The following is a 26,082-nucleotide window of genomic DNA, read 5'->3' on the forward strand; positions in this document are numbered from 1 at the left end:
CCTTATTGCTTGATAGGGACTCACCAACCAGTCCCAAGAAGTACAGAAAAATAAAAACGTACATTATGCCAATCTCCGAAATGTGACTGTTTACTGTGTTCATATTGGCAGTCTCTATTGTCTCCGAAAGAGTTCACATCATGTGTGGCCCATTGCTGCCACATTCTGTGAAAATACTTAAACCACGGAGTTTGAAAGTGATGTATCATTGTGAGAACCAAATTTAATTGCAGTACTGTATCCGCAAAATTACTATATTAAGTAATGTACCCAAGAAGTGAAATTCACACCTTATTTAATTAATCACGGATTAGTCAAGCACATGAATCATTGTGGACATTGTAACAGAGATCTCAAAGAAAAAAGTACGGGGTCAATGGTCTTGTTACTAGGCAATACTGTCACAGGGAATACCAGAGGCCTGCAGGCCGCTTCATGGCTCTAACCCGGGGGGGGGGGCTGATGCCGCCGGCCCAATTTTTTTGTCACTAGCCAGACCTAGCCAATCAACACCAATGGTCTTGTCAATAGCTGGACCTAACCAATACAGTCTTCTTGTCACTTGCCAGACTATTTCCTAAATTGGCAGCCATGTATAGGACACTGTGATCTGTGAACCGAGTCATGTTGGATTTCTAACCTCTCTTTTTCACATCAGTTAGTAAAGTTTTACAATAATGGCTTTACAGCAGAAAGATCGACAAATTACCTTCCGTAGGACTAAAGGAGAAAAGCTTGTTGCGGAACAATCTCTATTATAAGAACAACCAGCTGGAGAGAGTGGAGCAGTTCAAATATAATACTTCTTCATCACATAACAGTCCAAGAGCTCCTCGTACAGACTGCTGGTGAATGAAAGAACAATAGCTGAAGTAAAACCTATAAGATCACAAGACTGTCCCTATAAATAACCATGGCTCTTTTCAGTGCTAAGACTATACCAATTCTGACTTACGGACTGGACCTGATCTGACTGAAATTGATGACGTGAGTGGCCCAATTTGCAGTGTCCTCCAGCTGATGAAAGTAGGATAAAGATGTTCATTCTTATAGGAAACCTGAAATATTTGTTCTGAATGAGTAAATTTATAATACCAATATAGTTGGTTCGTTATTGACATTATAAATTTTCCAGCTAACCCATTCCTGGTTGCCAGCGTTTCGCCCCAGTATGCTAAGTTTGGCTCATCAGTTAGTAAATAGCACCCCCACCAAGACGCATGGCTAGTGCATACTGTGGAGGCCACCAGGTTCCCTATGGGAATCAACATCTTTATCATCTGATGGCCAGGCAGGCATCAATTTTTGAAAATAGACTTAAATAGTTACTGTACCAGGAGGTACACCTCTATGCCGCACGTTTAAAGCTTGCGCCAATTGGAACTCCTCTACTGGAGAAACACTGAACTTAAACTGGACCTACTTAAACCCTTCCTCTGAAGATGTCACTGTGTGAATTTCGACTTCGTTTTGTTTACTATTTATCAAGAAGTTTGGACATTCTCTCATAGATGTCGCTGCCAAAAAACTATGATCATGCACCCTGCTGCGAAGTGAAGGAACCTTATTTGAAGAAATTTTGTATTCATAAGTTTGTTCTTTACTAAATTTCATTCATTCATTTGTGGGTTGGCAATATTTATCTTTCTTTCAGCCAGTTTCGAATTTAGCCAACCCAGAATTTCTGTAATTAATTTTCAGCCAATCACCGGCTTCTTCTTCGATTTGGTGTGTAACTGTACGGTATCCAATAAAATGGAGAGGGTGTGGCTTAATTATTCATGAAAGGTCTTGAACCTTCCCCGAGGGTTTATAAACTGCTGATTTTCACATCTCTTGGCCACTCGATTAACATCTAACTAAGTGCGTGGACATAAAGCAGGAGGCGGGAAGCGCCTCTTTCATCATGCAGCAGGTCTTCTGTAAGGTAATGGCCTTTTAACATCTTTAATTATTGCTAGCTCAGCAGTTTAACCCGTGGGAAAGGTCCAAAACCTTTACGATGTAACCTAATTTCCTTAATATGTAATTTTCTGCCGGCTTATGTAAAAACTTAATTAAATTTGTAACTGTAATTCGGGGATAGAGAGTGATTTACCCTCTCAAGCTCCCCTTCATTTTGGTTTGAGGTGATTACGTTTTTGGTAACTGAATTTTCCTCTTCCATAATGTTTAAATTTCCTTCTTATATGGGTCACCTCAATAGGTTGGGAATAGCCCCTGTGTCATCGGCCTAGTGCCTTTTAGGTTTTAAGAATGCATGTGTAGGAGTGCAAATACTTGCCTCCAATCCTTTTGGTTTTTCGGGCCATTTACTTAACCTGTTCTTTTTCTGCTACGGCCCAGTAGGTTGGGTACGAGGTACCCCCGTTTCATTTTTGTAAGTTGTGCCTTGATGGCAAGCAATTGTAAAGTCTGCTATTGCCTTGAAGAGGCTTGAAAAACTGAGAGCGTGTCAGCTCTTTTCTTGTGTGTTAAAAGTGCCTCTGAGAGGCCTGATATGGTAATCGGGAGCAAGTGCTCCATGTATTAGGGCTTTTTTTTCTGCCCTTTTGAACAAATTGTTGCTTGGTTAAAATCGAACTAGGAACTCTGAATTGTAAAATTAGGGCTCGCAGCCCCAAGGGTGTTTAAAGGTTGTAATCTTGGATCCTTATAAGTACTGATTCTAAATTGCCATACTGTTGTTGTATCACCTAGTGATATGTTGTTAAAGTTTTGTTATTCTTGCTGGTTAAAAATCCGAAAAATATTACCTTGTTAAAGTTTTATATTAACTTTGATTCGGTAGTTAGACCCATTCACCCCAGCACCTTCTTTCACCTCTGTGTTCTACAGATAACCCCGGAACAGTTACTAAAGACATTTATATCTCAATAAGATAGTTTTTAACTTATCTTCCTTGTAACACCCGTACACTTCCCACCGCAAGCCCCCCCCCCCCCCTCCCCACAACCAATACGTCCTTTACTAACAACAGTTTTAAAGTCAACAAGAATTCTTATTATGCGCTTACTTTTGTACCAGGAGGTACACCTCAACCCAGTGTATTTAAATGAAGTGCCTTGAAGAACTCTATCTAACACATAAAACTTGAAACAACTAGTGCAAGAAGTTGGTCAACAGATGTCACTACTAAAGTGATAGAGTAATGTATTATTTTAAGGTTTCCTAAACTGACTGGATTTCTTTTGTTTTTTGGTGTATCACAGTTGTCAACACTTCGATCTCCTTCCGCCAACTTTAAAAGTATCGCAATTGAAAATTTTGGGTATTTAGTTTTCAACCAATCAGGGTTTTCTTGTACATATTGAATTAGCCAATAAAAATTGGGGGGGGGGGGTGTCGGGCATTAGCCCAGATCTCTCTCGAATCTTCCTCTTGAGCTAAAAAGCGGGCAATTTTTCGAGCTAACTTGTCTTACTGATCGTCGTGTAACTGAATGTGTGTGATAAGAGAGGAGGCGGAGGCTTCATCCATCGGCAAGCAGAACATCAGCTAAGGTAATGGCCACAATGTTTCTAACTCAGTTGATATATCTGCTGGCTAATTCGAGGGGAAGGTTTCTGTAAAATTCCGAAAATGTAAAATTTTCTTTCTGCTCATGTAAAAGTTCAACTAGTCTATAGCACTTAACTAAAACCAGGGATAGAGAGCATGTTACCCTCTCGAATTCCCCTTCAATTTAATTTGAGGTGACTACAATTTTTTAACTGTTTTCACTACTGTAAACTGTAACCAAACTTGTCCATCTAGTCACCTTAGTTGAATGGATTAGCCCCTGTAACTTCGGGCCAGAAGCCCAAGTAGGGTTTTATCTTGTGTGCAAATTCCAGGAGTGCAAATGTCTGCCTCCGCAGCATTTTGATTTTTGGGCCAGTAACTCTAACCTGTACGTTTCACGAAGACCCGGTAGAATGGGTACTCGATACCTCTGCATCCTTTCTTCTACTGTATGTAAATTTGAGAGACAACCGATAAGGTCTTGTTATATGTAGGTTATGCCTAGAGAGGCCAGAAAGTGTAAATTTTATTGAGCAAGGAGCTCTAACCACAAAAGTAAAAGGTTGCCTTGAATAGGCTGTAAGGGTTTGGGAGCATAGTCTCCTTGGTAGAATTATGGAGCATAGAGGTTCTTTCTTATAATTTGTGTAAATACTGAATGGTGCCTTTGGAAGGCCGTACCTTATAACCTTTGGAGCAAAAGGTGCTTGTGAAAATTATGTGCGATTTAATTATCCTGTAAAAGAAATTGGGAGACTCCTCTCCTGGACTATATAACTAAACGCCACATTAGTGATTGCTAGGGACTTTTGTAAACTGGGAGCTGGAAGCTCAAATTTTGTAACTAACCTTACTGGGTTTTTCTGTTTTTCGTACTTTGTACCAAACTAGCTCTGTACCTGAAATCTTGTTCTTTCACCAAGTGAATAGTTTTGTTAAAATTTAATATCTGCAAAGAAATATAACCTTTTATTTACAGTTATAAATTAATCTGACTGAAATTTATAAATCAAGATATCGTAGATAGACCCATTCAAGCTAGCACCTTCTTTCACCTCTCTGTTCCACGCAAACACGGTAACAAGTAGTAGCAGAGCGTGGTTGAACAGATCTGAATAAAGACCCCTTTTGATGGCTAAACGTCGGATTCGCTCCAAACTCTAAACATTTTCTTGGCTGCTGGAAACTTTCGAAATTGTTACATTTTTCTGTCAAAATGTCTGGTCCTAGTGAAGTCCTTGCACCCGGGTAATTGCGCAAAGAGGAATTAATCTATGAGCTCCTTTTAGGAAGGTCCAATCTGGAGGCACGGTTGTGGCAGATATTGCCAAACTTAATGAATCTTTAGAACTTCCTATTTATATCCCAGGTAAACTACTGAAACCGTCATTTAACAGTTCTTGAGCACCACCTTGCCGAACCTTCCCAACACGCAAGTGTTATGCGTGTGGATCTACAGAACATCTTTGAAACAAATGCCCCTTGATAAAATCTAGTGGAACTAGGAACGGAGCAGGTCCATCTCAAGGTTGCTTTCAATGTGGCTCATTTGCTCATCTTGCCAAGAATTGCACTAATCTGAACAGCACACCATCTTGTTCAACTTCTGGTGCTGCCTAAACGATTCTAAGTGATAGGAAGCGACTAGTGTCATCGGCTGAGTCACCATGTTCACCCTCCCGAGGCTCAGCCCCTTACCTAGCCCCCGTATCCAAAACCATGCTAATTAAACACACACTCCTCCTCAATGCCGCCTGTTGCATCTCCTGCAAAAAAAAATTACTCTGTATAACCATTAAACAATCTCTGTCGCCAAATAAATTACCGTTCCAGTGCCCTCTCAGCAATCGGCGCCCAGGTCTCAACATCTAGCGAGCTATGCCGGCGTGGAGTAAGGGCCCACTCTACTCTGGTCCAGTCTCCTTCTAAACGGCGCGTCGGAGCTCCATTCTTTCCGGCAAGGGCTGAGGTGCAGTAACTCAACCGCCTACCCATCTTGGAGCAGCATCACTATATCTGGTCGGTGGCGACCATCACCATAGCTACCCCTCGCAAGGTAGCGGAAGAGGCGTATCTGAGGTCCGGGAGACCACACCCAGGTATCGGCAGCCGCTACTGCCATCAATCCTGAACGAGCATCACAGACTTAGACAACTTCTGGAGGACTTCAAGATGGATTTTCAAAACAATTTCTCTAAAATGAACTTTCTGCAAGAAATTTTCCATCAGTGAAATTCCAACATAAAATTTTCTTTTCTCTACAGCGTCACCCCAGGGAAGGACATCTTTTTTTGGGTGGAGAGGCCTGTGCTGGGAGGTACACCTCAACCCCGTGCATTTAAATGAAGCGCCTTGAACAACGCTATCTAACACATAAAACTTGAAACAACTAGTGCAAGAAGTTAGGACGTTGGTCAACAGATGTCACTACTGACTAAAGTGATAGAGTGATGTGTTATTTTAAGGTTTCCTAAACTGACTGGATTTCTTTTGTTTTTTGGTGTATCACAGTTATCAACACTTAGCTCTCTTTCCACCAACTTTAAAAGTAACCAATTGGAAATTTTGGGTATTTAGTTTTCAACCAATCAGGGTTTTCTTGTACATATTTAATTAGCCAATAAAAAACTGGGGATGTGTCGGGCATTAGTCCAGATCTTTCTCGAACCTTCCTCCCGGGTACAAAAGCGGGCAATTTTTAGAGTTGACTTGTCTTACTGATCGTCGTGTTACTGAATGTGTGTATAAGAGAGGACGTATAAAGACAAGAAAGATGTTCCACCTATCAATACTATTTATTATGAGCAGATTCACATCATTACCGGTTTCGACTGTTTACAGTCATCATCAGCTGATACATTACAATATTACAACCTATTAGGCATTGGTATGTGTCACAAAGATGATGTTCATTAGAGCATCCAGATGTCTAATGGGGTTGTGGATTAGATATATTCGTCATATTGTTTGAGACTATATGGGGTTAAAACTGTGTCTAAGACCAATATGGCAGTGAAAAGCTTAACTAAACTTAAAACAAATTGTATGTTTACATTAAACACATTAAAAACACAAGAAACATGTATATAAAATGCTTGGCGAGTTTAAACAACTTAAAATATTAAAAACATGTATGTAAAAAACACTTGTTAAATTTTGAAGTTCATGCTTTGCAAAGTTCTTTTTCAGGCTTCCTTGTTGGGTTCTTGTACATCTATGTTTACGTTGTTTGGTTTTGTAAACAATTCTTGAAGATGTTCAATTTGACTAAGTATATATCATATGTGTTCGTAGCGAAACCCAAGTTGTAGGATGGTAGAGTAGTATTGTAGCTCAGCTGTTGATGTATTTTAATGAATTCTGAAGCGGACTGTAGTGTCTTGAATTTTAAATTTGGTGAATATAAGTTGTTGGTGCCGACCTCCCTCTTGTCTGTATTCGTGTTTAGGAGCTGCTATTATCTGTGAAAGATAAACTGGTATGAGTACAGTGTTTGAAGGAATGCCTGAAGTTGTGTGTGGAAGTGAAAAGGTACTTACTGCTGTTATGGTCGAGCAGCGTTATTTTTAAGAGCTTGTTGCGCACTGCTGCATGTACTGTACATCTGGGACTTGTGTTCACTGTAGTCAGGGGTGTGGATGGAGGGGTAAGGGGAGTGGCTATTGTGGGGGTAGGGGGTGGGGCTGGGCTTGTCATTCGTCGGTCTTCTGAGGAGTGCTGTGTTCTGTTTATTTACTATTTTAAGGTAATCATTTTTAAAGGCAGGAATAGCTTTATTGAAGATGATACTGGTTTTCTCCGTAATGTCATTAATATTGTAATTAGGATTGGTGTATTGGTCCAGGGAAATATAGAGATCTTCAGTAATGTTCAGCAGGGGGCCCTTAGAATTTATGTTTAATATTTTCATATCGTTTTCAATGTCCGTGAACCTTGCTGACCTATTGATGAAAAGTGGGTATGTTTTATTGCATTTATATATTCGTTGTAGCGGATTGCGAAGTTTCTGCCTGTATGTCCAATATCTCGCAATTGTTGCATTTAATACGGCAAACTCTTGATTGGTTGTATTTATTGTTGTTGTTAACTGTCCTGGTGTTATGTATAGTGTTGGTGCTGTTGTGTGTGGTTTTAAATGCTATTTTCAGGTTGTACTTCTTAAAAACATTAGTTATACTTTATTGGGTTTGTCTATTTTTGTTAGTTTAGTTTCAGGTTGAAATTTAATCTTATAAATGATTTTGTTGACCATTTCTTTACTGTATCCAGTGTATTTGGCTATGTTGTAGATTAATTTAAGTTCATTATTCAGATATTCTGTTGTCATTGGTATAATGAAAGCTCTGTATACCATGCTATAGTAAGCTGCTCTTTTATGTATGTTGGGGTAAATGGAGTCGATTTTTATGGTATTTGAGGTATTTAAGATATTTTACAAACCACACAAATACCAGGTCCATGAAGGTTGGAGTAAATAGAGTTAAGAAAGTATGCAATAAAGGTGTGATCGTTGAACTACCAAGTGAAGATGAATGCAAGACCATGGTAAATACGACAGAAGCAAACCCTCATCTAAAAGCTACAATTCCACACAAGAAAAATCCTAGAGTAATAATTCATGGAATAGAGGTTAGTTTTCCCGAGAACGAGTTGGTAGAATCAATCATAGAGCAAAATCCAACAGTGAAACTAGCTTACTGAAATACAAAAGCGCTTCGTGAAGATATCTCAAAATGGCAGCACAAAGTACGCAGTTATGGAAGTTAGTCCCGCCATTTTTCGGGCTTTACAAAATTGAGACAAGTTGTATGTAGGATAGGGCCTACACTAGGTGTAGCTTTCATGAATACATCTTGGTGATTCGTTGCTATAAGTGCTTAGAATTCGGTCATTTCTCCTCAAATTGTGATAAACCGCACATCTGTTCGCACTGTTCTGAGGCAAATAATGCCCATGAATGTTCAAAAATGAATACCGAATGCATAAATTGCGTCTCAAAACGAGAGAAACCGCACAAGACATCAGTATGACTGTCTTAACATTTAACACCCAGCAACATTTGTAGTGTCCTATCTACAAGAAGGTATTTAATATAATCAAATCTAAAATTAATTATGGCTGAACTTATAATATATCAACAAAATCTGCACAAAACTCTCATTCAAACAAAGGAACTTATATCCAATTTCAAGCTAAAGGACAGAACAATCTTATGCATACAAGAACCAAACGTCAGGCACAATAAAGTTACGGGATTTGGACAAGGCTTTCATACATCAAGAAACACTACATCTTCGGAAAAAATCCGGGCGGCAATTGTTACAAAATCTCAGAATGTCTTGTTGTTGTCGTCACAGTTCTGCTCAGCTGATAGAGTGGTTGTATATACAACCATTGGACAATGGGAGCTTTATATATGTAATGTCTACTTTAACTCTAAACGCGATATTTCTGATGTAAATGCTCTCCAACTAATACATGATGAGCTAAAAGGGAAGCCATTACTTATAACAGGAGATATTAATGCAAAACACGGGCCCTGGGGCAGCCTTTTCTGTTGTGCCGGCAATTTAATTTTGTTTCTCAGACTTTTTAGACATTTGTCTGTGTAACTCCTCACTCCTTCCTTTTATATGCGACTGGAAAGTAAGCGACCTGCCAACTTTCTCACTTAGTTTACAAAAGGAGTATATTTATTCCACCTATTCAATATTGTACTGTATTGAATAGGTGGAATAATAAATATACTCCTTTTGTAAACTAAGTGAGATCGCTGTTTTCAATACGGAACAAAAATGAGAGGGATGGTTTGTACTGCCAACTTTCCCTGACAATTCTCTAATTATAATAAGTATGAAGTCTACGGCCAGTTCACCTATAGTGAATGCTTCTCATTATTTAACCAGAATATACAAGACCAAAAACATCAAATAGGCTCACTTTCAACAGGGTGCTAAAAGAAGTTTACTTAGAATATAAAAAGAAATAGAATTATGCAATACCGCGGAAAACCTAGAAAAAGCTACAGACGAACTAACTTTTTTTTTTTGCTATTTTGCTTAACGTCGCACTGACACAGATATGTCTTATGGCGACGATGGGATAGGAAAGGTCTAGGAAGTGGAAGGAAGCGACAGGTACAGCCCCGGCATTTGCCTGGTGTGAAAACGGGAAACCATGGAAAACCATCTTCAGGGCTGCCGACAGTGGGACGCGAACCCACTATCTCCCGATTACTGGATACTGGCCGCACTTAAGCGACTGCAGCTACCGAGCTCGGTGACGAACTAACTCATGCCATAATCGAAATTTCTGAAGCAAATCTACAAGAAAATCTCAGAAACCTCCTAAAAATTTCTGGTGAACGGAGACCTAAAAGTCATGCGTAAACGTATTCTTGCTTGTCACAGACATTACAAACGAAGTCGTTGTCCTCTTCTCCGTCAGCGATACGAAGAAATATATCTGGTAGTTAAGGAAGAGTACAAGAATTTGATAATAAGAAGGAAATCAGAAAAATGGAAAGAATCCTGCTCACTCCCTACGAAATGTAATCCTTTGGGTGTTGTTTACAAATTAACAAGAAAACTTGAATAATACTATTTGCTCAACTGAATCAGACATCGGTTTTACAAAATATTTCTCAGACACTGCTGGTATTCTTATCAACCCTTTCTTCTCCAAAGAAGACGACAACACAGAAATGCAAAAGGCCATTAGATTATTTTGCACTCTCCCTCCTAATACTGCAGATTATGTGCTTTTCACCCGCCAAGAAGTTGAACGAATAATACTCTCACAAAATGACAACAAAGCACCAGGTTGGGATGGACTATCAGCAAACATTATCAAAAATATCCACTTGTGTTTTCCTTTCCTGCTTGTCACCCTTTTTAATAAATGCTTGGTGTTCAGCCTCTTCCGTACATCTTGGAAAATTGCAATTGTTAAAATAATCCCTAAGGCATTATTTCAAGAATGTTTACTGCCAAATCCTTCCAGTTCTGGGGAAGATTTTTTTTTTTTGCTAGGGGCTTTACGTCGCACCGACACAGATAGGTCTTATGGCGACGATGGGATAGGAAGGGCCTAGGAGTTGGAAGGAAGCGGCCGTGGCCTTGATTAAGGTACAGCCCCAGCATTTGCCTGGTGTGAAAATGGGAAACCATGGAAAACCATTTTCAGGGCTGCCGATAGTGGGATTCGAACCTACTATCTCCCGGATGCAAGCTCACAACTGCGCGCCTCTACACGCACGGCCAACTCGCCCGGTGGGAAGATTTTTGAGAAGTTAATAATCGATCGGGGGGGGGGGGGGGGGTCATGTACCACTTATATAGCAACAATCATTTAAGTCAATGCCAGTACGGATTTACTCCACAAAATTCGACGAAGATGCTGTTCTTAGTGTAGTAGAATGGGCTGAGACTGTTTTCTCCATGCATGAAGCACCTATCCTAATATCACTGGATATCTCCAGTGCATTCGATAATGCCTGGTGGCCAAAAGTTCTGACTCAGTTGAAAAAGAAGCTCTGTCCCAAAATAAATTATATAAATTAATACAATCTTAATTACAAAAATCGGAAAGTTAAACTTCAAGTCAATCAGCAGTCTCTTCAAAGATCCTGAATAGGGGTTGCCCACAAGGATCTAGTTGTAGTCCTGGTTTCTGGAACATTTTATACGATGATCTAACTTTACATCTTTCTGTTGGTTGTAAAGTTGTGGCCTATGCTGATGATGCCCTTCTTTTAATTAAAGCAGATAATGTGCGGGATCTGAGAGTAAGAGCAAATTTGTCTATTGACATTTTATTTACTTTAGGGTTGTGATAATAAATTACAATTTAATCCCCAGAAAACGAAGACCATGCTTGTTACAAGGATAAGGAAACTGAGAGAGTCTAAAATTAAAATGAATGGACAAAATATCATTATGGAAAACCATAGTCTTTATCTGGGAGTTGTGCTTGACAAGAAGTTAACCTTCAGGGCCCATTTCAACAAACTATAACAGAAAGGCAGTAAGTTTATGCAAGGTTTAGCTATTGCCTGCAGACCTTCTTGGGGACTAAATTAAGAGGTACTAAGAATTATTTATGTTACAGCGTTTGTACCTCTGATATTGTATTGTGTTTCCTCTTTTCAAATGACACTCGAGAAGAAATGGGCTCAGCATAAATTGATGCAAATTCAAAGAGGACTTGCTCTTCGTATTTCCCGTGCTTACCGCACCACCTCTTCTGACGCAGCTCTTCTTAATGCAAGCATTGAGCCACTATTTCTGACGGCGATAGCAAAAGCTGAACTCACTTTTTTGAAGAAGAACAAAGTATCACCAATGCCCATTCTGAATACCACTCTAGAGCAACCTTGTCATTTTCTACAGTCTGATCACCCTAGTCTCTTCAAAAACTTCATTTATGAAAATTGTTCAATTACCCATGACTGCTTTATTTACACAGATGGATCTCTCATACCAAGCACAGATGAACAGGAGAAAGTTGGATGCGCCTTCGTTGTTCATGAAAACGATTCTGAGGTGTTCTCATCCCAGTACAAACTCTCTTTCACATGCTTTATTTTTCAGGTTGAACTGTGGGCGATCAAATCTGCGATTGAATGGTGCAAATCTAACAACAAGAAGCACATAATCCATCAATGGAACAACATTTGGACTTCTTTCACTAGAGACCAAATCACCAGAGAAATATTCTTCCCTGAGGTTTTCAACTGCCTGCAAAGTAACGTGTTGGTGCCAAGCTTTGAAATTACTCTATTTTTGACTGGTCATGGCAAATTTGGTTATTATTTTCATTGATTTGGAATCAATCGTCTTGATGGCTGTGTGTGTGTCTATGGATCCTCACAAACAGTGGACCACCTACTGTTTGAATGTGCTGCATTTGAAAGAAGAAGGCATGACATGAACTCTTATTTGAATTATTGCAACATTGCATTATCAAAACCCCTCTATCATTTGCTTAAGAAGCCATGCTGTTACAAATATTTTATTAACTTCATCCACTTCATTTTCTGCCGATTAGATACTTGAATTAATTTTCATTGTAAAACTGAATATGTACTTTGTTACCCTAGTATACTACGTAATATAGGGTTCCAAACTGCTTTGGATATTCAATAATAATAATAATAATAATAATAATAATAATAATAATAATAATAATAATAATAATAATGACTCATCTCCTGTACTATATAACTAAACGCCACAGTAGTGATGTACGGACTTTTGTAAATTGGGAGCTGGAAGCTCAAATTTTGTAACTAAACTTACTGAGTTTTTCTGTTTTTCCTACTTTGTACCTGAAATCATCTTCTTTCATCAAGTGAATAACTTTGTTAAAATTTAATATCTGAAAAGAAATATAACCTTTATTTTTAGTTTTAAATTAATCTTTGACTATCATAGATAGACCCATTCAAGCCAGCACCTTCTTTCACCTCTCCGTTCCATGCAAACACGGTAACAACTTTAATGCTGTTTTATCTAAGCTTTTGTGAATGCAGCTCTTGATGATCGCAAAGCAATCGAAACATGTACTGTTATTTTTAATGATATTATAAATTGCCAAAGGCAAAATAAAAAGGTATCGATTGGGTGGCAAATATTTTCTTACGAAATCATTAGATTATACGAGGATATAAGATGCAAAAGCTGCCAAGTCCACATTGACAAAATTTTCAGAAATTAAGAAAACGTGCCTCTGCTTTAAAATTTGTTCTTATTGTGTGTGCATTGGACAGGAGGTATGTAAGGGGTTTGGGAATAATATGAGCAAAGAAAAATAAACATAATACCTATTATTTTTGGTGTAAATGTGGATTATATTTTGGACTTGGAGGGTTTTGGTTGGAACATGATAGTAATCATCAATTCATAATTCTGTCATGTAGATGAATGAGTCGCTAATTCTCTGCAATAAAGTATTTTGCATTAACAATGAAGTATTTAAATAATAAAAGGCTTTTTACAGGGGTACATTCCAGAATATGTTTAATTGAATTAGTTATAGTTTAACAAATAGATCTTTACAATCAAAAAACATTCACATTGTTTTAAACTCTCAGATCTGGCACACATTCACTCCATCTCTTCACAGGCAGGCTCATCTTCCACTAATTCAGGTAGATTTTCATTGGAAGCATCGACGAGGTCCTTGTAGAATTTGAGGCTCTCCATTTCTTGCTATTCCATTCCATTGCTTTTTCAGGAGGTTGTCTATGTCTGTGAGCTTTTCTTTTTTCACTTGAACACCATCTGGAAGAATATTAAGAGTAGTGTTTCCTAATCTCTTTCCCTTCTTGAGAATACTTTTAGAGGTACATAGTTTTTTTTTTTTGCTATTGGCTTAATGTCGCACCGACACAGACAGTGGCGGCCGGTCAGTACGTGCTACCGGGCTCCAGCACGTAGCTTGGAACTGTAAGGAATATTATTTATGTACAGTACAATTATCCTGGTGCCTTTTCGTTGTTCTGAGTACGATATGAATTTGTGTTTTGTGAAAATCAGGACGAGATCTGTCGAACACCTAGCGCCGTTCTCCCGGGGAACAAGGCTCGTGCTCATGTGAAGTGAGCCCTTGCCTGTAGCCTGAAGGAAGCAATACGCAGGCGCAGCCAAGCTTGCAACACTCCCCCTAGCCGGCGGAGTATACCGTAAACCGGGATCAACTTTCACTGATCCCGTTTATAATTACTTCCTCTCCCGCAAGGGGGTAGAATTACTCGATGTCCTTATGTTCACGGCCGACTTGATGCGTCGCTCTAGCTAGCTCCTTGAAGCACAGCGAGGGATCCAGTCGGCCGTGCTTATGTTGAACGTGGTAAGCGAATCTGCCACTAGAGAGTAGCATCGTCTGGCCTCGAAAGTAAAGCGTAAGTGGAGGCAATCTATCTCACACATGCTTATTAAAATATCCATCTTCCTTTTGTGTCAAAAATAAGGAATTCGTAGGTGAGTCAAAGAATCTTTGAGTGACTCTAAATGTTATTCCGCATTACAATATAATTTACTCTGGTGAAATGAAATAGCGTATGGCTATTAGTGCCGGAAGTATCCGAGGACATGTTCGACTCGCCAGATGCAGGTCTTTTGATTTGACTCCCGTAGGCGACCTGCGAGTCGTGATGAGGATGAAATGATGATGAAGACAACACATACACCCAATGATGGTTAAAATTCCAGACCCTGCCGGGAATCGACCCCGGGATCCCTGTGACCAAAGGCCAGCGCGCTAACCATTTAGCCATGGAGCCAAACATTTACTCTGGTAATAGGGAAGGTTCCAATGAATCAGTTGGTAGCTCTTTCAGTTGCTTTGTGCGGTTTTTAATCTCGGGGCTATATTACTGGTGCGTGTTTTTTCTGTCATTGTGTTAGTGCTAAAGTTTATACGGAGATTTATCAAATTATTTATCCACTGCAGTGTATATAAAGTGAAATTAAATTAGTGTTCTTAGTGGGGATCTTTCCCACGATTCTATTTGCACTGATGTAAGTTGCGCCATTCGGTTAGTAAAAACAATATTTCTCGAATGAATTATTTATCTCGTAGACAGTTGTCGAATAATTCATCTGCTTCCAAATTAATGTTGTTTTTGTTTGTTCTGAGTTATAAATTGTGAGAAAGGTTGTATTATTATTATTATTATTATTATTATTATTACCAAGTTTGAAGTATGCGTTGTTCATCATGGCAATATACAGATTTAAAACAGCGTATTTAGCTTGTTTCTTGTAGCACGTAGGACGATTTGTTCACGAGCCGCCACTGGACACAGATATGTCTTATGGCGACGATGGGACAGGAAAGGGCTAGGACTGGGAAGGAAGCCGCCGTGGCCTTAATTAAGGTACAGCCCCAGCATTTGCCTGGTGTGAAAATGGGAAACCACGGAAAACCATATTCAGGGCTGCCGACAGTGGGCTTCGAACCTACTATCTCCCGAATATTGGATACCGGCCGCACTTAAGCGACTGCAGCTATCAAGCTCGGTGATACATAGATCAGTGCAGTAACATGCTTCACTCTGAACTGTAACTCCACCACTTGTTTTTCTCAGCATTATTCTTAATTTGACAAGGAATTATTTTAACAGAACAATCTTCCATGTTATTAATATATTTTTTGATAATTTAAACAAATGTATGTGATCTTCCGACCCGATAAACATCTTTGAAATGAAACCTATAAACTATGTCACGTGCGACGGATGAGCAGTTTCACTGGCTCCTGTGGACTTGGCGGTTCTTGCTTGCCTGACCGTAAGGATTTGGCGATTATTGCTTGAAACTGAAAATTTCTACATGCATTTATAACATAAAATGGCAGGTTTTGCTTATGAGTAGAGCCCGGATTTCCATGCAAATGCATGTTCCTAAATAAGCTGGTTACACTTCTGAAACTTTGCAAATATTAGTTTCATGACTAATCAATTCCAAAGAACCGTACTTTTTCTGTGCATGTTTGCATGTTTTGGCCTTTTTGGGAAAAAGTGTATGCATAATGCATATTTTGAATTTAATAGCGAATAATTGGACATTTATATTGGATTATATTATATTTCTTCTGACTTTGACGCATATATTATGTTAACTTGTGCCTTTTTTTAACATGGGTTTGCAGATATCTGTTACCGTACGTCCACGTTATTGAGAGAGAAAGAAAATGTATTCCTAGTATACAACCAAAGTTAGAAGCACAAAGGTCCTATAATCCAGTTAGCCAAGCATTTCCTTGTCTGTTGTTTGTGTAAACATTAACATAAGCGGAAAAACTCGGCGTCGACTGCTCTAATCCTTGGAAATGTGGTGTCCCAGTAAAAACTGAACCTTGAATTTTGAATTACTGAATGCTATTTCTTTTTTTCGTCTATATTAGACGAAGAAATAAAAACTTGAATCACACTACTGTGACGCCGCGTTACTGAGATAGCAGCTTACAAACCTCAGTTTTACACTGAATCCTCTTTTGTTTTCCTGGAATTTCTTATCCCGAACTCTCATTGTTCACAGGCCTGAGGCCAAAATAATTGAGAAAAGAAGGGAGTTGGAAAGCAGCACACTTACACGCTTCAAACTGTAATTTATTGTGGGACTGTGCTGTGAAGTGTTCGCGTCATGCCACCTGTTAAAAGTCTACGAAGAGACCTCATGTCTAGATGGATTGAGGAATGTCATTTCTAAGTTAATTTTTGGAAGGAGATAACTTCAGGTATACTTCGTCCTTAATGTCTTCATTTAAGTATGAACTTGTCACTTCTTGTGACGTAGAAAGATCATTTTCTGTGTCCAGGAATGTTCTGCCAGATAAACGAATGAACTTAAATGAGGAAAGTGCGGAGAAATTAATTTTTTTTACATGTTTCGAAAGAAAGTGAAAATATCGCAATGTTGAACGAAGTTTTGATAGTGCATATTTTCCAGTTTATTGTGCATGTCACGTCATTTGATAGTTCATGAATGCATGCATATTTTGAGATTTGATAGTGCATGGAAATCCGGGCTCTACTTATGAGTAATAAAATATAACCAAAGAATTCTCCATTGCGCACATAATGGTGTATATAGCTTCAAAATATCAGAAATCGGACTTGGCAGCTTTTGCATATTATGTCCTCATATCATCGATATGACTATGAAGTGGATAGTATGTAAACCAGAAATGAGTTAGCTGGAAAATTTATAATGTCCAATAATGGACTAACTATATTGGTATTATAAATTTACTTATTTGGAACAAATATTTCAGGTTCCTTATGGGAATCAACATCTTTATCATCTGATGGCCAGGCAGGCACCAATTTCTGGAAATGAGACAAAGTCTCTCATAAAGCATTGGCACCGCCGGTGGCTCTAAGTAGCTTACGCAGTGGCCTCTACGGTATGCACTAGCCATGCATCTTGGTAGGTGTGTTATTTACCAACTGATGAGCCCAACTTAGCACACTGGGGCGAAACGCTGGCAACCAGGAATGAGTTAGGTGGAAAATTTATAATGCCCAACAATGGACCAACTACATTGGTATCATGAAAACATGTCATCATACATATCTTGGTAGCTGTAACAGTACACAACAGCAATCAAAAACATGAAAGTAGCCCTAGGCGAGGTTTAAAACTTCAACACTGTCTTAAAGAGTTCACAAGGGAAACATTCCTAATTGATGAACTAAAAGTACACTGCAGTTTACGGCTCATTGAGTAAGTCAGGAAGCTAAAGGAGGAGAGGAAAAAAAAAAAAAATATATATATATGGCTAGAATTTTATTAGACTGATGCAATGTGGCTAGAGGTTGAACAGGTTCGAACTAAAAACTCTGTCATGTACCAACACGGCTACAACTACAAGGTATGTACAAAGAAATATGTTCACGAACGATGACACTTTATGCAGCTCGCGTCACTCATTGCATAAATGATACCACCTAACTTTGTACCCACACAGAAAGAACTATCACAGAGCATAAAGCAGAGATGCTCAGCTGAGTGCCCATTGAGGCTAGCCCAGTGTGGCTGGGCTGGCGCGACGTAAATGCAGGCAGCTTACGTAACATGCATTCGTCACAGTGAAGCGAGAGAGCGGACACATTTTGCAGGGAAGGGATGGAGCATTGATGTTCAGTTATGATTATGAAGCTCTCCTCCACTACTCAGCGAAATGCTGATTGGGGTACAGTATTTAAAATAAAGTGCTATAATCGCAAAAACACTGACCATTTCAAGATATTACGGATTGATTTAGGCCTATACTGCACTCAATATAAACAGTCAGTTTTATTTCCTTGTATTTACTCATTCAAAGAAAACCTAAACGTTATAATTTGTTTGTCAGCCTACAATCTACAAAGGTACAGGGTTTAAACGTACAAGCTACGATTTACAATTCCTTGGATGGACATGACTGTATTTCCATTAAAAAAAAAAGAAGTAAAATTCATGTTATTCATTATGCAAATAGTAATATAATTACACAATTTAACAAGTTTACTGCTTGATTTTGCACAGTGTTGTAGTGTTGTGTGCCTTTCTCAGTTCACTGAATTTCTGGTGTTTAAAATTTAACAGGCGTCCGATGATAGTACCTAGCCTCTAAATGGCGAGAGGGAGTTCCATCATGAGCGAGGACACAGATATTTAATATAGAAGATTAAAGTACAACAACAATGTAAATATATCTACCAGATAGCACAGTAAGCCTTCAAATAAATAAGTTAACCTAACTGATGTTATTCCCAGTAAACATGAATGGATTGTTGGAGAGTTTATCAGATAATTAAAATCCAAAGAACCATAAGCCACAGCTTATCCACCGTAACTCCGTATTATATTAGATATGTTTCTAAAGCACCTCTTGAAATTTAACAGTGACAATTTTAATTCATAACATTCATTATAAAAATATTTGAGATTGTAGCCCTAACTCTTTGTTGTATCCGGTCAAAATACATAAACTGAAATGAATGCAAATAAGTTATTTCTTACAACGTAAATTGAAAATGACATGGATTTCTGCCCTCTTCCTTTAATTATTTTCTACCTCCAATTCAAACTCTGGTATCGCCATAGTGATTGAGAATGACTGGGAGAACATCACCCAACCTTCACGGCCTGTGACGTAGCCACATCACTGTGGTTGAATAGCATATGCTCATTGCCTACCCGCCCGCCTGCTTACAGTGCTGGGCGCCCAAGGGACGCAATGCCCAGCGTGAGCACCTCTGGCATAAAGTGATGTGAACCAAGACTTACTGTAAACGACAAACATCCATTAAATGCAATTTCTGCTGTTGTTCAATTATAGGCTACAGTATATCTTCTTCTTTAACTACTGCTTCTCCCACACATGTGGGGTCATGGGTGCGAACTGAGTCACGCGCAGATTTGGCTATTTTATGGCTGGATACCCTTCCGATGCCAATCTTATTTGAAGAGATTTATTCACTATTGAGTGTTTCTGTGGTGGTTGGTGTTGTGGTGTGTTATGAAGAGGGAACTGTTTGGACAAAAATAAACATCCCGTCCCTGAGCCAGAAACATGAATCAGATGCGTATAAAATCCCCGATCTGGCTGGGAATCGAACCCAGCATCCTCTGAAACGAAGGCCTCAATGCTGATCATTCAGCCAAGGATTTACACTGTTTTACTATATATATCGCCAGCTGGTAATTTGAACTCTATACCCTCTGAACCGAAGACCTCAATGTTGACCATTCAGCCAAGGATCCCAACAGTTCTACTATACCTAAATCCCTGATTGTAAAATAGCTACAGCAGACAGATTCGGAGCAACTCAACTTAATAACATCAATCTAACTTACTCGTATAGGCCTATGTAGATGACAAGGCACTAATCTTTACATCGGACAGTGATTTACAAACAGCGCTCAAACAGTTAGTGGACTCGACAAAAGTCGATGAGCTAGAACTCAACAAACAGAAGACAGTATCGATGACATTTAGAAAAGGCGGGAAGTGGGGCATCTTCTACACTAGTCGCAATCAGCTTAAGTCAGCTGATAGCTTCAAGTATTTGAGGGTCACCTTCCAGACATCGGGAAATGCCTTCATGCTCCATATAAAAGATAGTCTGAAAGCAGTGATGACCCATATACAGGACAGGCTAACTGCAGCGACAAGAGCAATCAATGACATCAAGCTTATACACAAACTTTCTCTCGCCTTGCATTTATTTAAACTGAAAATAGACCCAGTAGCCACATACGGTTTAAAAGGAGTATGGATACACCTAAAGAAGAAGTCTTGAAAAATGAGGAAAAAATACAGGGCACATATTTGAAAACAGTAGGCACTCCCTCTAAATACACAGACTCACGACTTGTCTACAAACTTTCCATGAAGACATTTTTATAAAGAAAATCTGGGATTGAAACAGTTACTACCAGCAAAACCAGTTGTACAAGCAGAAAACCAGAATATGCGAGGAATTTTATTCCACTGACACACTGCTAAATCGTGAATGAACCCATAGAGCGTACAATTTACACCACAGTAACGCGATTTTCATCCTAGACTTTGCTACATCAAGAGTTTTCATACATTCGGTACAGACTCTGTGTGTGCGTGTGTGAGATAGATGTTGATGCCCACCATGGAAAATATTACTTGCTGAAGTGCAGGCACCGCTCACAGGCACTAGTGAAATTCTGCACGGAGAACTAACTCATTTCCTTCATGCAGATTCTGCACATTATTATATATAATAAATCTGCTAGTATAATAGTTCACTTGCAAAGATATGTGGAGTGAAGTGTTGATCACTATATAGTGACTGACCACGTCTCCAGTCTATAGTTCTTTTAAACTAACTACACTGGTCTCCAGGAATCTAAGCAAATCTGTGCTCAAACATGCATCTGTTTAAGAAAAATACTTTTTTTGCAAGTTGTTTTGTGTCGCACTGACACAGATAGGCCTAGGTCTTATGGCGACTATGGGTCAGGAAAGGGCTAGGAGTGGTTAGGAAACGGCCGTGGCGTTAGTTAAGGTACAGCCCCAGCATTTGCCTGGTGTGAAAATGGGAAACTACGGAAAACCATCTTCAGGGCTGCCGGCAGTGGGGTTCGAACCCACTATCTCCCGAATACTGAATACCGGCCGCACTTAAGCGACTACAGCTATCGAGCTCGGTAAAGAAAAATACAATCCTTAATTCACCTGTCGTTCTCCGCTGTACAGGAGATTGCATCTACACTAGCAAGTGTGAACATGCATTGACGGAAGGTTTGTTTTACCTAAACACATTATTGTTAAATTATCCGGTCAAGTACGAAACAAACGACTTTTTGAATGGAATTCTTCAATGACGTTTTTATATCCAAATCTCACAAAGAATTGTGTTTCATGAGCTGTGTTTTATACAATATTTCACCAACCACTGAACTTAATAATACAATACTTGATTAACAGGAACAACATCTGCAATTTAAAAAGGTTATGAATACAAGCCTAACGTACGTGCTTGATAAGAACCACCGACTTTACCAAATCACAATATTGATTACACAAAATTGATGATGTGTCAAACTCAGGAATAGTCCGATCTAACTTTAACTCAAAACCAAAGAGTATACTCAAACATGAATTGAGGAATCATAGAGTATCTATTACAAAAGTACAGAGAATACTTAACATTACGTACAACTGATTCGCTCGTCATAGTAACGAAAAATAAAATAAAGTAAGACAATGTATTCTGAAACTAATGAAAAAGTATTCGATACAAATGTTACTACTGTTTTCAAAAGTCTAGTGTACACACTGTCCATGAGAAATGAACTCGACTTTTTTTTCTTTCGCATCTCCATTGGTTAAGGTTGGGTCAACGAGTGAACGCAAATACAGAACCTTTGAATCGAATGTGTATATAAAACTTCTTTGGTTGCGATGCCTTGTTGTTTTTGTAATTCTGTCCTATGCTGATTATCTTTGTCAGTTGACAGAGAAACTTCGAACCTGTCAATTTAGAAGGCTTCATGCACACTTACCGGCGGATGTAATACAAAAACAAACATTGTAGGAATAAGTATTTAGAGAGATTTTGCTGATAACACTTCGTTAGAATATGTTGATTTTAACTTACTAAGCTTTCTGTGGAGACAGATACTTTCATTCAGAGAGATTGTCTATTGCCGCCCGACAAACAGAAATTTCTTCCATATTGAACCAAAACCCTAGCGGCATGTAATAATACTAGCATACACTCCGACCAATGAGAGTACGAGCTCGGACCCTTCGGTAGGAGCTCACGTCCGCGAATGTGACATGGCGTCTGAGGAGGAAGTTTACTGTTAAATAGACGTTCATGTTGTTTTTATGACATTAAATCGACAAGAAGGCTGCAATAGGAGCCACGCGCATTTTATAGATACTTGCATTGATGGTAATGCATGCAAGGAAACCTCAGAGGATTACCGATGGGTATGCAATATCCTCTGAACTAGAATTCTGTATTCGACTGACACAACCTCTTCGCCATATTCAGTAATTTGGATATGGAGGTCGATTATATTAATACTTATTTATGTGAAATTAATGACTTTGTTAATAAAATGATGTTTTGTTTCGTTTTAGGTACTTCGAAAAGCACCAAACCCATCCGTATCAGGTAAACAATACAAAATCAGCTCTACTGAAAGATTGACTAGGTTTAACGTAACAAATGACAGTCGCGGAAAATGCTCAGATTTATTTTGTTGAAACCGTGCTGACTTATTGTAGAATTCTCTGTCAAGACTTTGAAGTATTGGTCGTATTATTATTCTTCATACAGGTGATTATAATAGTACCGTACGTCCCTCCCATTACCGAAAGATATGCTCTATGGGTGTTATGGCCAAAACTAGGTTTTACTCAAACCTTGACAGACTATATTTTCAAGTTGAGTAAGGCCGTTGTAGTATCAGTTACAAACCTTGTGCTTGATCATGGGCTTCAGATGACAACCTTGACACAAAGATGATATGGTCATTAGATGCTCCAAGCTTCAAGATTTGACACAGAGCCTCAATATTTTCTTGGTCAACTTACTGATTAGTTGGAATATCTGTCCAGTCTGAGTGAGCTTATCGCTCATATTACATTTTCAATTTGCTATTTGAAACTGGAAGGGCTATAGAAACCAAATAACATACACCCACTCTTCGTTATCTTATACTTGGAAATTCCTATGAAGAAATATTCTTTGAAACTTGTCATTTGTTACCCATTATCCTCACTTAACATAACGTTTCTATGGGCCTGAATTTCAGTTAATACTTGATGGTAGTCTTGGTATTTGTCTTACTATAGCTGATGTTTTTGTTTTATTTTTCTTCATAGAACTCAAAATACAGCAGTTCCAAAGGAAGTTATGATGGACGGTACAATCATGAAAGGATGCGCGACTCGCCCAATGGCAATTCATATCGTTCCGATAGCCCAGATTCTCAGAGTCCTAGGGACCGAAACTACCAAACAAAGAATTCATATTTACAGAAAATTCGTGAAAAGGAGAGAGAAAATAGAGACTATAAATCGAGGGACAAATATTCTGGTGAGTTATAAATACCTGTTGGAAATGAATTTCATTTTTCTTGCTATAAACCTGAATCTGATGGAGTGTTCTAGTTGCATATGATAGCTTGAGATGAAAGTAGCTAAATTGGTTTTATTAGATGCAATAATTTTGACATAATAATTTGAGTCAGAACATGAACATTAAACAACGGTTCTGCGCTGGTGAGCCTTAGCTAAAGTTGAACCTAAATGAAAATGTTTAAACTGGCTGTATATATGTAGGGGAGGCTGCTTTTCAGCTGTTATATGCAACTAGATTTTAGAGTACAGATATTTCTTTCAACAAGTAGAAATGTTGCATATTTCTTATAGGCCTAGATATTTACTGTCCATTAGGCCTATTGATATTATAGGACATACATACCTGATGATTGTCCAGCTCTATGTCTAAATGGTTAGCGTGCTGGCCTTTGGTCATAGGGGTCCCGGGTTCGATTCCCAGCAGGGTTGGGAATTTTAACCTTAATTGGTTCATTTCTCTGGCACGGGGTCTGGGTGGGTGTGTGTGTGTGTGCGCGCGCGCGTGTCATCATTTCATCCTCATCGCGACGCGCAGGTCGCCTACTGGCTGCACCTGGCGAGCTGAACATGTCCTTGGACACTCCTGGCACTAAAAGCCATACGTCATTTCATTTCATTACCTGATGATTGATTGTATTTTCTTCACTTGTTTGGTCCATCTTCCTTTCTATGTCATGTGCAGGCTAGTATAATATTACTTGCTTGGAATTTTCAATATTGTAGGGAGGATACTTATGTTTGTCAGTATGGTCTGATGGATAGGGTTTGATATTACAGTACTTATATTGGTGTTAGGTGGTTTAATGTTTATATTTTCATGGTGTAGTAGACCTATATTGTAAATACAATTAATATTCTGTAGTGCAATGTTGTCGAAAATAGCCCACTGGTAGCTTTTGCCTTTGTTTAGCCACAGGCTTCTTGACTTAAGTCAACTGAGCTCAAAGGCCACTCCTCTCTTCACACCAGTTATAAGACTGCAACAAATGTATATGATTTGGTTTCATGCACCAAGAATTATGTGGTTTGTTAATAACGTAGACGTGATCAGTGTATACTTTCATTTTGATTTCACGCACATTAGATGTGATTTGTTTGTTTTTATGATTATTGATATTGTACACAAAAGATAGGTTAGAAATCCAACATGGCGTGACTCAGAGACGACCTCAGAATTCAGTAAGCAGGGCATCCAACATTGCCACATTCAACTACACAGTAGAAACATTGCACAGCAGTACACCCTATGTTTGAGGGTGGTCAAAAGTGCAATTACACCTGGGTGGCAAGCAAAGCATGTGTTGGGACTTAAGCCCCCGGGCTTGAGCCCAGTATCCCCTGGACAACAGCATAGGTCTGCATAGGCCATTGGTCTGATTTATTTAGAGCTCTGGTCTGCTTACGTTAGGTCTGGCGAGTGACAAGATCGTTGTTCTGCAATTTCAAACTGGGTGCTTCTCTTATTTTAACTTGGTGTGGCAACCCTAAGTCTAGACATGATGCATATTCTATTGGAGATAATAGCAAACTCACAGCTGGCACATGGCACATTTATACTGTCTCATTTTACTTCTTCCATATAAGTAAGATGGTTACGTGAATGATGTTGATCCACGAAATATCACTGTAATATTTGTCACAAATGGAAGATGGTAATTGCTTTAACTCACATAAAGTCTCAAATCCCAGGTTGATTAAGAAATAATATGAATTATTTTATTTTAGAGAATACATACTTCACTGCCTTACAACAACTATTTCTGCTACGTAGCAGCGCTTCCGTAAGTGTTTTGTTTGTCCAACACTGTCGTCTGTGATGTCTTTGCTCACTGAAGTTCCTTGGTGTCGTTTTATTGATTTTTCTCATTCGATGTAATTTGATGGGCTGTCACTTCATGTGCTGATTCATTAAACGATTTATTGATCCAGGGATCATGCTATTTTCCTTTTAATACGTATTATATATTGGTCCAGGGATCATGGTATTTTTCAACAAAATACCCGCACTCCTATTTGCTAGAAAGAGAGTCATTGGTGCCAGCCCTGGACCTCAAGAAAAAAACAAAAGACGGCACAAGCCGCGGAATGCAACACCATGGACTCCTATTTACAGCCAGTAAATACGTATACATATTTCTTGCTAGTAACGACGGTATTTCTTAATCAACCTAGGATTTGGGACTTTATTTGAGTAAATCAACGATTACCTTTCGTTTGTGACAAATATTACAGTGATATTTTGTGGATCAACATCGTTCACATAACCAGTAAGAAAACTTCAAAGGACATGTTTATGGCTCTCCGGCAAGTTTAAAGGAAGGGTCCCTCTTCTTTTTTACTTCAGAAATTGCTTTACATAATTTTTATATGTTTTTATCATTTCCGGTATATGGGTACCCCCAATCCAATCACTGCCTACGTATGAAATTTATCTGTTATGATTTCCCATGC

General features: G+C 38.8%; 1 protein-coding gene and 2 long non-coding RNA genes across 4 annotated transcripts in view; 1 reads left to right on the plus strand and 2 right to left on the minus strand.

Annotated features, from left to right (window-relative positions):
• The window catches only part of LOC136873710 (uncharacterized), a 164,572-nt gene extending 142,358 nt beyond the window's left edge, over positions 1-22,214 (minus strand). The window contains exon 1 of the long non-coding RNA XR_010860160.2: positions 22,136-22,214. This is a non-coding gene — a long non-coding RNA (uncharacterized lncRNA). The remainder of the gene's footprint in view (positions 1-22,135) is intronic.
• On the minus strand, positions 13,495-21,624 carry LOC136873709 (uncharacterized). Its single transcript, XR_010860159.2, has 2 exons — positions 21,511-21,624; positions 13,495-13,787 (listed from the first exon to the last, which is right to left on the minus strand). It is a non-coding gene; the product is annotated as an uncharacterized lncRNA (long non-coding RNA).
• An 81-nt stretch (positions 22,215-22,295) lies between the features above and the next one.
• wcy (WW domain-containing adapter protein with coiled-coil wacky) overlaps positions 22,296-26,082 on the plus strand; it is a 179,231-nt gene continuing 175,444 nt past the window's right edge. For both annotated transcript variants that reach the window (XM_067146841.2, XM_067146842.2), the window contains exons 1-3: positions 22,296-22,473; positions 22,627-22,660; positions 23,374-23,587. In XM_067146841.2, the coding sequence (XP_067002942.2) occupies positions 22,433-22,473; positions 22,627-22,660; positions 23,374-23,587 (289 nt within the window). In that variant the 5' untranslated portion in view covers positions 22,296-22,432. The remainder of the gene's footprint in view (positions 22,474-22,626; positions 22,661-23,373; positions 23,588-26,082) is intronic.

The sequence above is a fragment of the Anabrus simplex genome, chromosome 5 (genome assembly GCF_040414725.1).
Source record: "Anabrus simplex isolate iqAnaSimp1 chromosome 5, ASM4041472v1, whole genome shotgun sequence".
NCBI classification, from domain to species: domain Eukaryota; kingdom Metazoa; phylum Arthropoda; class Insecta; order Orthoptera; family Tettigoniidae; genus Anabrus; species Anabrus simplex.